The sequence below is a fragment of the Leptopilina boulardi genome, unplaced genomic scaffold (genome assembly GCF_019393585.1).
Source record: "Leptopilina boulardi isolate dan_hultmark-lab unplaced genomic scaffold, ZJU_Lbou_2.1 LbouV2_372, whole genome shotgun sequence".
Classification (NCBI taxonomy): domain Eukaryota; kingdom Metazoa; phylum Arthropoda; class Insecta; order Hymenoptera; family Figitidae; genus Leptopilina; species Leptopilina boulardi.
The window spans coordinates 315,164-327,182 of record NW_026137943.1 but is presented as its reverse complement, the minus strand read 5'-3'; the positions used below and the strand labels follow the sequence as shown (position 1 = coordinate 327,182).

The 12,019-nt window shown below is 26.3% G+C and overlaps 2 protein-coding genes across 2 annotated transcripts; one reads left to right on the top strand and one right to left on the bottom strand.

The window, feature by feature from the left end:
* The first annotated feature begins 684 nt into the window (after positions 1-684).
* Positions 685-6,830, top strand: LOC127287635 (uncharacterized). Its single transcript, XM_051314673.1, has 13 exons — positions 685-754; positions 833-1,001; positions 1,157-1,406; positions 1,542-1,676; positions 1,834-1,968; positions 4,279-4,289; positions 4,436-4,682; positions 4,808-4,942; positions 5,040-5,112; positions 5,698-5,887; positions 5,963-6,212; positions 6,300-6,437; positions 6,514-6,830. Exons 1-13 carry the CDS (start codon positions 688-690, stop codon positions 6,667-6,669), a joined length of 1,956 nt encoding a protein of 651 aa, XP_051170630.1. The 5' UTR covers positions 685-687; the 3' UTR covers positions 6,670-6,830.
* Positions 6,821-10,536, bottom strand: LOC127287634 (uncharacterized). Its single transcript, XM_051314671.1, has 10 exons — positions 10,405-10,536; positions 9,344-9,539; positions 8,989-9,238; positions 8,752-8,889; positions 8,540-8,670; positions 8,117-8,298; positions 7,810-8,014; positions 7,396-7,645; positions 7,193-7,333; positions 6,821-7,126 (listed from the first exon to the last, which is right to left on the bottom strand). Exons 1-10 carry the CDS (start codon positions 10,487-10,489, stop codon positions 6,983-6,985), a joined length of 1,722 nt encoding a protein of 573 aa, XP_051170628.1. The 5' UTR covers positions 10,490-10,536; the 3' UTR covers positions 6,821-6,982.
* Between the last annotated feature and the right edge of the window lie 1,483 nt (positions 10,537-12,019).

Sequence of the window (12,019 nt, the reverse complement as noted above, 5' to 3'; positions counted from 1 at the left end):
TATATATATATATATATATGTATTCAATTTTTTAATAAAGCAAAGTATGAAAAATTTAATAACTCTTGATTTTTGTCCAGTTTAAAATGCAATACATTTATTTTGAACTTATATTTAAAATTGGAACAAAATTTAATGCAGCTAATATGATATTTTATAAGTTTTTTGGTTATGCGGCAAGCTGATATAAAATTATGTCAAGTATCATAGCGTCATTAACTTATGAAACACCTGTTCAATATCTTTTTTCGGTCAATAATTTAAAAATCTAGTTTAAAATTTTATTGTTAAAGTAGAATTAAGATTAGAGCTTAATTTAATGAATGAGACAAAAATTTTAAAAATACAAGTTATAGTTTTACAGCAATTATTGTTCAGCATAAATTTTGATTGATTTTGTTTTATACTAAACAAAAATATTCGACTTATCATAGTCATAAAAAATTTAATAAACTTTCGCTATGTATTCATTTATTGATTACTAAAATGAAATCGTTAATATGAAATCGACCGTTTTAGTTGATTTGCGTAAATATCAGTATATTTATATCAAATAGGAAATTCCATTAACGGTTTTTTTTTATTTTCTCATCTTGAGTATTAGAGTCAATAATTTATTATTCATATTAAGTCAAATTATCAGAAATTAATGATAATGATGAACTTATAAAAAGAAGTGTTTGAAACATGAAATCAACAAAAATGTTTTCACTAAAGAACTTGATTGTGTGCTGCTACTTAATAACTTTTTTCGGTAGTTTAAAAATTTTTCAAATACATTTATATAATTAATACATATTATATGGTAATTATAATGTTTATTCTATTATAGCATATGGCATAAATGGTGGTGGGATAAAAGGAAAATTTCATAATGGAGAACTAGTTGAAGCTGAAGCTATACCTTATCAAGTTTCTTTGCAACAGAGGGGATTTCATTTTTGTGGTGGTTCAATTTTAAATGAAAAGTGGGTATTGACTGCTGCACATTGTTTTAAAGAGTAAGTCATTTTTAATAAGTAAATGAAAAAATTTTTGATTAATTTAAAAAAAAATAACCTTTTATTTTCTTTGTAACTATTATAATTTTATAAAATTCTATAATTAATGTACAAATGAAAAGCAAAGCTTATCAATTTTTTAATTTTTGTTATAGTATAGATGTTTCTCAAGTTTTTATTGTGGCTGGCACAAATGATCGTACACGAGGACAAAGACACAAATTAGATAAATCCTTCAGACATAGAAATTATTATGAAAACCAAGATCGTGAGAATGACATAGGTCTTATTAAAATTTCTGGCAAATTTATATATTCCTCTACAGTATCTCCTATTTCTCTACCCAATAGGAATATGCTTAAGAATAATAAAAATGTTGTTATAACTGGATGGGGCCAAACAGGAGTAAATTTTTTATTAATTAAAATATATAATTTTTCTTCAACTAAATAGTTATTCTTTTAAAAAATTAGGAATCTTTTTAACAGTTTACAATTTTGTTTCACAAATATAATTTAAAAATGTTTGCATTTTTTTCAGACTCATGAAGGTTCTCCAAATCAGTTACAATTTATAAATAGTAAAATTTATGATCATTCATTGTGTAAACAACATTATCCAAATTTACAAACATATTTTTGTTCATTTTCTCGAATGGGACAAGGAACTTGTATGGTAAGAAAATTATTTATTTTTGCATTGAAGTATTTAATATTTGTCCTTATAAAATATAGGTTTCATATTTTAATTGATCTCTGTTAATTTAAATCAGTTTTTTAAATATTTTTTTTTGAATATTTAATATCCCTAATGATTTTATTATAATTTTTAGGGGGATTCAGGTGGTCCTATTGTTATGGGTGATTATCAAGTTGGAATAGCTGCAGCTGTTCATTATTATGGATGTGCTAAAGGATATCCAGATATTCATACCAATGTCTATCTATTTGTTGATTGGATTAAATTTGTTATGGATTCTCATTGAAAATGAAGAATTATTTCTTAATTTTTTTTTCTTTACAAAAGTGTAAAATATGTAGTATTATAATTTATACTAGACTTTAACAAATGTGATTGATTTAAAAATATTGTATGTATTTGATTTTTTAATAAAGCAAAAATTAAAAAAGCATCAATTAAATATCGGTATTTTTTATTTATGTAGATAAATACTTTTATGTAATTTTGAACAAAACTAAGGAAATAATAATAACAGTGTATCGAAAGTGCCCAAGCAACCTTTAAGACAAGAAAAGTTTTTCTTCATTAGGAACTTCAAATAAGGGAAGTGAAGTCCCGCCTTACCATCCCTAGAGAAAGTCCAAATGGTCAAAGGTCACTCATATAAGGGATGCTCATAGATCATGGTTAGTGAAACCCTCTTTGTCAAGGTGATGGTCAGAGAATCCTTAATTATCCGTTATTCGTGTCTAGGTAGCTAAAGGTTATTTTTGAATTGGAGTATTCTCAAAGGACTTAGAGGGCTACAAAAATTTTCATGCAACATTAAAATAAATAAATCCTCTAAGTAATTATTATGATATTTCATTTGGACTTTTGTATAAAGCAGGAAATTCCAATAACGTTTCTTTTAATTCTTCAATCTTCATATCAGACATTGTATTTGAATAACTTTTTTTTTATATTATGTCAAAATGTCAATAATTAATGGTATTTATCAACTATACTTGATAGGATTAATGAGAATGATGAAGTTATAAAACGCGATGTCTAAAAAAAGAAATCAACAAAAATGTATTCACTACAATATTTGATTGTACTGTCCTGTCTCTTAATCAGTTTTTTTGGTAGTGTAAACGTGTTTTTAATATACAATATTTATATAATCATTATATTATCATTATGATATAAAAAATATTTATTTATAATTAGTGATAATTCTCCTATAGGTTATAGTATAATTGGTAGTAGAATTCAAAGAAAAGGATATAAATATACTCCAAGTCATGTTGTTCCATATGAAGTTTCTTTGCAAAAATATAAAAACCACCATCATTTTTGTGGAGGTTCAATTATAAGTAAAAAATGGGTACTCACTGCTGCACATTGTTATCATAGGTATTTATTAAACTTAATAACATAATTATTCGCCAGTTGGTATGAAAAAATTTCTCTCAAGTACTGGTTCTAGTATTTTTCAACTTATTGTTATTACAGAAGGTAATAACTAACGTTACTGGTAGTAACAAAAATTATTCATGATCTAGTATAAAACACTTCCCACATATGGGGATCTTCTTTGTTGTTGGCTTCCCAATTATTAATGTTAATATTAAAATTATTTATGATCTAGTATGAAAAACTTTCCACATATGAGGATCTTCTTTGTTGTTGGCTTCCCAATTAATAATGTTAATATTAAAATTATTCATGATCTAGTATGAAACACTTTCCACATATGGGGATCTTCTTTGTTGTTGGCTTCCCAATTATTAATGTTAATATTTAATTTATTCATGATCTAGTATGAAACACTTTCCACATATGGGGATCTTCTTTGTTGTTGACTTCCCAAATATTAATGTTAATATTAAAATAATTCATGATTTAGTATGAAAAACTTCCCACATATTGGGAGCTTCTTATTTGTTGACTTCACAATTACTAATGTTAATATTAAAATTATTCATGATCTAGTATGAAACACTTTCCACATATGGGGATCTTCTTTGTTCTTGACTTGCCAAATATTAATGTTAATATTAAAATAATTCATGATTTAGTATGAAAAACTTACCACATATTGGGAGCTTCTTATTTGTTGACTTCACAATTACTAATGTTAATATTAAAATTATTCATGATCTAGTATGAAACACTTTCCACATTTTGGGATCTTCTTATTTGTTGGCTTTACAATTACTTATGTTAATATTAAAATTATTCATGATCTAGTATGAAACACTTTTCACATATTGGGATCTTTATGGTTGTTGGCTTCCTAATTATTAATGTTAATATTAAAATTATTCATGATCTAGTATGAAACACTTTCCACATATTGGGAGCTTCATATTTGTTGGCTTCAGAATTACTAATGTTAATATTGAAATTATTCATGATTTAGTATGAAACACTTTCCACATATGGGGATCTTCCTTGTTGTTGGCTTCCCAATTATTAATGTTAATATTTAATTTATTCATGATCTAGTATGAAACACTTTCCACGTATGGGGATCTTCTTACTTGTTGGCTTACCGATTATTAATGTTAATATTCTTTAATAGTTTAAATTGTCATTATTGTTTTCACAGAAAATTAAAAGGCATTAAAATAAGCTGCAACGCTTCTTATTTTAATCTAATTTTGCTTATTTTAATCCATTTTGGTATTAAAATAAGCAAAATTGGATTAAAATAAGAAGCGTTGCAGCTTATTTTAATGACTTTTAATTTTCTGTGTTTATTCTAGAAAAGACCCTTATGACACTTATTTAGTTGCTGGTTCAAGTAATCATAAACGTGGAAATGTTTATGAAATAAAAGATGTCATCACACATCCAAATTATGTTTACCATACACCTGAATTCGATATAGCTCTTGTTGAAATGTTTGAAACCTTTATTTTTACCTCTACATTACATGCAGTTACTCTTCCCCAGAGTAATATGATTAGCGATGGTGCACGAGTTGTTATAAGTGGATGGGGCCAAAATGGGGTAAATTATTAATTTGATAGAATTAATCCAATTAACAAGATATCTTTTATAAAAATGAAGTGTTTGTTATAATATATATTTTTCAATTTAAATTAATGTTAAAAGTTTTGTATTTTTTTTTGCAGAATACTCCAGGAGCTTCTATTAATTTAAATATTTTAAATAGTAAAATTTTTAATCATGCATCATGCGAAAAATATTATCCAAATTTAAAAACAAATTTTTGTACATTTACTAAGTATGGAGAAGGAACTTGTCCTGTAAGAAAATAATTCCATTAAAATATAATTGTTTCCTAAAATCCTTTTAGATCCACTTTTTGGAAACTTTCCAGTTGATTTTGTATTATTTTTCCAGGGTGATTCAGGTAGTCCAGTTGTGATGGGTAATTATCAAGTTGGATTAGTATCATCTGGAATGGAGGAATTTTGTGCTTCGGGATTTCCAGAAGCTCATACCCATCTGTATTTTTTTAAAGATTGGATTAAATCAGTTACATATAAATCTGAAAAAAGAAGAAATAGAGGATAAATAATAATAATCTCATAATTTACATAGGAATTTTATGTTAATCATTGGGGAAACTACAATTTTCATTTAAGTTATCATCATTAATATTGTCGAAATAAATGAATTATGTGAAAAATTGGAAATTCCTATTGATAAATTAATCGTTATTCGCTTGTATAATTTTGGGAAATAAATTTTTTCTTGTACCATTTGTGTTAAGTAATTTATGTATTTATGTGATAAAGTTATCGTTTGTAAAATGATAATAATGTGTAGTATAAAAGATGTGCTCTTACAATTTAATAAGTCAGTAAGGAACTTGAATGATCATTAAGTGTTATAGATTTTTAATTATTCAATAACATAAAGTAAAAACAAAATGTATCATTTTTTGATTTTAATTTTATTTTATAATTCAGTGACTGCTTTTGGTATGTATATTTAAAAAACAATTTCTATAATTTACAAATTAATGAAAAAATAATTTGAATTATTTTATTTCTAGCAAATCCTGAAGAATTAAATAATTCTGTAGTAGAGAATGGTGAAATTATAGGAGAATTTAAAGATGGAAAACTAATAAAAGCTGATGGTATTCCTTTTCAAGTTTCGTTACAATCATATGGTCATCATTTTTGCGGAGGTACAATAATAAATTCTAAATGGGTATTAACAGCTGCTCATTGTTTCGTAAAGTGAGTTATTTTTTTTATTTGGTTTTATTTAATTCTATTTAACATTATTATAATTATGATTTTTCCTTTCATTAGTATTCCCCTAGAACATATGGGGGCCCTTGTTGGTACAAATAATGTAGGACAAGGAGGTTACTTTTATCATGTAAGAAATGTTATAATTCATCCTGATTTTCATTTACGAACTATGCTTAATGACATAGCTTTAGTTGAAATTCACAACCAATTTACATTCACGTCTGATGTGAAACCGATTGCACTTCCAAATGAGAATGTTATTCATGATAATGATCCAGTTGTTTTATCTGGATTTGGCACAAAAGAAGTTAGTTTATATAATTGTTACTGTAGAACGATACTTTTTTTTACATTATCCGTAATAAGTGAATAAAAAATTGATTATATTTTTCAGTTTAATGGAGTTTTTGAAACTCAGCTACAATATTTAAACACTGTAATTATCAACAGTACAATTTGTGAAAAATCAGTTCCACATCTTTCAAATACTCAATTTTGCACATTTACGAGATTGGGAGAAGGAATATGTCAGGTATGAATTTATGAATTCAAATTTACAATTTCAAAATTATTTACAAATATAGTAAATTAAAATTGTTTTCATATAGGGTGATTCTGGTGGTCCAGTAGTACTGGCAGGAAAATATTTAGTTGGAGTTATTTCAAGAGGTTTACCATGTGCACTCGGAGTTCCAGATATTCATACAAATGTATATGATTATTTACCATTTATCAACAAACATATTTCTCCAAATAAGAAATAAGAATAGAAGAAGATGTTAAAATCAAAAGTAAGAGATAATAAAAGTGAGAACTTTAATTAAAGCCGAAGAATCACATTTTATTATTACTATTTTTTTGATTGTATTAAAAAATTTCTGTAAACAAAAAGGATTTTTAATAAAATGACTATAATTTCTGTAAATAGTAACTAAATTTATTGATTTATTTACAAATTGAGTTTTCGTAGTAGAAGAATACAAAAATTATTACGTATAATAATTTTAATTAGTATCTAAAGAGAATCAGTTTTTAGGTCATTTAAAAATTTATTTTCTCTATTTGTATCAAAATTATTTAGTTCTTAACATAACCGTCGATCCAATCCTTGTAACTATATACACGTGTATATACATCAGGTGCTCCTAAAGCACATGGAAGTCCCCATGAAACAACTCCAATTTGAACACCATTAGCAACTAATGGACCACCAGAATCACCCTGTAAATTAGAATTTATATATTTATTGTCCTTTAAAAAAAGAGAAATAAGATAATCATTACTTACGTGACAAACTCCATTTCCAATTCTACTAATTGTACAAATATTTTTATCAGTTATTCTCATAACATTGAAAAGTCGACAGAATGTATGCCTAAGAATTCTTGTTTCTAAAGATTTCAATACAAGTGAAACTTTTCCAAATACCTGCAGAGGAAATAAAGTAATTATTCAAAATTTGCAAAAAAATATATTTTTTTTCCACTAACCCAAGTTTTTCCCCAACCAGAAACAACAACTCGTGTATTGGCATCCGAAACATCAGTAGATGGAAGTGATACTTTTCCAATTCTTGCATTAAATGTTATTGTTCCATTAATTTCAAGTAAACCAATGTCACCGGCTATTTTTCTCAGATCAAAATTTGGATGAACAACTAGACGTTTTGCTTTGTATTGTGTTCCTCCTAATGTTAAATTATTTGTACCCGCAACAACTGTGACTTGTTCAGCAGTGACGCTGGTAAAGAAAATAAATTTTCAAAACAAAATTAGAATAAAAGAGATAACTAACACTTTTTTTTGGTATTATGTACCTTGTTTGTAAAATCAACTTTTTTTTTTCAAACAGACAAAATGTATAAAACTTTTTTTTGAATGCAGTAATAAATTATTATTACTTACACTTGAAGACAATGTGCTGCTGTCAAAATCCATTGTGAATTTATAATAGAACCACCGCAGAAATGCTTTCCATTTCGTTGAAGAGAAACTTGATACGGGAAACCGCCTTCAGGAGCTGGACTTCCGCCGACAATACGACCGTCGAGTTTATTAGTGAAAATTTCCTCTTCAGAAAGTTCATCGGATTTATCAAACCATGGCGTTGCTTTAATTTTAATGTATTATTTTCAAACTTATAGTGTGAATAAAAAAAAATTACAGTAGTAAAATATTTTTCAATTAAGAATGTAATAAAAAATAAATTTACCAAATGAATTTGCCAATAGGCAGAGGACAATCAACGAGGTGAGATAATTCATTTTCTCTGAAGTAGCTTTGAAAAAAATTGAAAATTTTCTACAGTTTTTATATGAACTAATCAGTATATCAAATTTTTTAATCAAAATCGATAAAACCATTTTTGTGTAACAAAATATGATAAAAGCACATCTTTATCAATTTCTAATCTTTCGATAATATAAATTATTATTTATCATATACATAATGAAAATTAAAAAAAAAAAATTCGTTAAACATTTGATTTTCTAATTAAAACATCATTATTGTAAAAAATAGATTTATTTTCATCAATAAAGAAATCTTCATCATGTAAAATTTAAATATATATACACTTTTTTTTTTTTACAAAAATAAGATATTAGGATGTCTTGTTTCTTGTTATTATTTTATGTTCTCATTGATCCAATCAACATAGCTGAATACTCTTGTATGAACATCCGGAGAGCCTTTGGCACAGGGATTTCCCCATGAAACAATTCCAACTTGATATTCACCTGCTACTATTGGACCACCAGAATCACCCTATAAAAATTATTATTAATTTTTAAAAAAATAATTTATACAATTTTTTCCTTTTTGCAATTTGACTAAATATATACTCACATTACATAAACCTTCTCCTTTCTTGGTGAATGTACAAATATTCGTCTCTGATACAAGTAAATTGAATTTTTTACATTTCCCGTGATCGAAGATTTTACTATTCAAATATTGCAATTGTATGGGAACTACTCCGTTTACCTTTTAAAATGTGAAAAATATTTTGATAAAAATCTATTTCTTGAAATATCTATGTCCAACAAAAAAAATAATAATAATGTTAAAATATTCAAAATTTACCTTTAATCTACCCCATCCGGATGCAACAACCGATGTATCAGCCTCACGTATATCATAAGTCGGTAGGGAAATTGGTTTTACATTTGAAGAGAATTCTAAAATTCCTTCAATTTCAATAAGTGCTAAATCATTTTTCAATTTCATAATATTAAATTGAGGATGAACAATAACTCTTTTTATTTTAAAACTATCGCCACCTTTCTTTAAATTATTCGTTCCAACGACAACATTTTTGCCAAATAAATTTTTACTGCAAAAGAAAAAAAAAATTTATAATAAATCAAATAATTATATTGTTATAATATTAATTAATTTAAAAATTTGTTTTTATTATTTTTTCCCAATTATAACTCACTCGCGAAAACAATGACCAGCGCTCAAAATCCAATGTTTGTTTAAAATAGAACCGCCGCAAAAATGTGAATACCCTCTTTGAAGTGAAACTTGATAAGGAAAAGCTCCAGTATTTGCTGCATTTCCACCAACAATACGTCCACTCAGTTTATTATTTAATGCAAATGTTTCTTCAATTTCTTCCAATATTGGAGAACCTGCAAGAAATCAATTACTATTTTTTTCTTAATTTTTTTTTTTCATTAAAACTAGCGACTACAAGAAAACTCCAATTTTAAGTTGATTTGATAAATTTTCGAAAAACATGTCAAAAATATTGTCTCCATATTGGCGCCGCCTTTTTGAATTTTGAAAAACAGACATCAGATTCGTAATCAGCGACCCAAAAAACCCCCAAGTGACAAAATTTGAAGCGAATAAGATTAATTTTTAAAAAAACCCTCCACCATATTGGATCCGCCATTTTGAATTTTGAAAAACAGACATCGGATTCGTAATCAGCGACCCAAAAACCCCCCGAGTGACAAAATTTTAAGCTGTATGATATATTTTTAAAAAATCCTCCGCCATATTGGATACGCCATTTTGAATTTTGAAAAACTGACATCAGATTCGTAATCCGCGACCCAAAAAACCCCCAAGTGACAAAATTTTAAGCGAATAAGATTAATTTTTAAAAAAATCCTCCGCCATATTGGATCCGCCATTTTGAATTTTGAAAAACAGACATCGGATTCGTAATCAGCGATCCGAAAAACCCCCGAGTGACAAAATTTTAAGCTGTATGATATATTTTTAAAAAATCCTCCGCCATATTGGATTCGCCATTTTGAATTTTGAAAAACAGACATCGTATTCGTAATCATCAAACTTTTTTTCAATAGAATCGTCAAAAAAAAAAGTGAAAGTTAATTTTTTCAGATAATAAGAAATAAATTAAAAACAATAAATATGCGAGAGGCACAATGTAAAGAATTAAAAATATATATATGTAAAATATAAATTTCTCGAAATATTAAATATTTTTAAGAAAAAAAATTTTTTTTTTTTTGTATTACATACCAAATGCAGTTGCCAGAAGGCAAAATAAAATCAAAGATGGTAACTTCATTTTAAATGACGGTTCAATTTGTAAATTATAATTCATGTAACATTTTTATATACCCTAAATTATGTGGTAATCAAATTAAATCACAATCGATAACATAATTTCATCATTCGTAAATTATTGTCTTTTCGCATATCTGTATATGAACTGACAAAATTTATAATTGATTGCTTCCTCAAAAATGTAATTAAGAAAAAAAAATTGTGCAAAAAAAAAAAAGATAAATTATTTCTTTTTTATTAAGTTACTTTTACTTAGTTTTATTACTTTATTTCAATTTTCTTTTAATTTTCTTTTTAATTTTCTTTTTAATTTTCTTTTTAGCAGTATTATTTAACTTTTTTTTTATTTAGAACTTTTATTTTTTATTTTTTCCGCTGATGCTGTAGTATTAAGTTATGTCATTTTCCTTCTTTCTTAAAATTATCATTTTCTTTTTATATATATAAACTGTATTTGAATAGATAGAAATCAAAAGAAGTGTCAATTTTTGATACCTGTAAAAATAGATAATTTTTTTTTTGATATGTGTACATTCTTCCTCATCAAAATATTGATAAGGCAGAAAAAATCACAGGGATAATATATATAAGTCTTATCAGTCAGTTCTTAAAATAATACAGAACAGTAATCTCTGAACGACAGTTAAATTCTTATGCAATGTATTTAATTTCAACGAAATGTTTATATACAATCATTTTTATATTGAGGTATTTTTGTTTATTAATAATTTAATTTTTTTTTTTTTGGTGAAATTTTTTTTATTAGTAAAAATTATTAACAAAACTAAAATATTAAGTCAACAAGAGGATTATTAATTTTTCAAAGAATCAGTAAATTAAGAGTAATACAAAATGAAGAAAGAACTGACAAATGCCATAAAAGTTTTAATCTTCTAAAGTCGTTTAAAAGTGGAAGTATTTATAATTTGTGATGCATATCGATTCGTCTATTTTTTTTTAAAAACTTTACTACTTTCAATTGATCTATAGATTTTCATTTCATTTATTTCTGATTTTTAACCCAAAAATTTTATCATCAAAATGAAATTTTTGAATTTAATTTTTAAAATTTACTATTTTATTGAGGGATTTTAATTTAAATGATAAAATTTGATTAGTTTAAAATTTTTTGTTTTTTTGATTATTGATGACATTATAAGCTATATGAAAATTTAGAGATTTAATGAATTTTGCTTTTCTTTAGTCTAAATTCCATTTATCCTCTCCCTTTCAATTGCATTGCTTTCGTGTCGCGTAATTCAACGTTGTTCGAGCTTAGTTTGACAGGTAGTCTCAGAGCTTGACACAAAGCGTACACCACCAAACATATATGTACAACCAGTTAGACTATCAGGGTGGGAGTACTGAAGAGGTGTATGGGGCCAAGTAACGCGAACTTCTCATCCTACATTTCGCGTCGTGCGCACACTCTGAATTTGAATAATCTCCATTCAAAATTACATCACGTACGACGAAATTGCGATGATTATGGAACTTGAGAATTTCAGAGAATTCATCGTCGAAATTTGCATTCCGCTGTCCGGATTCACTGGAGAAGTGTTTCGGA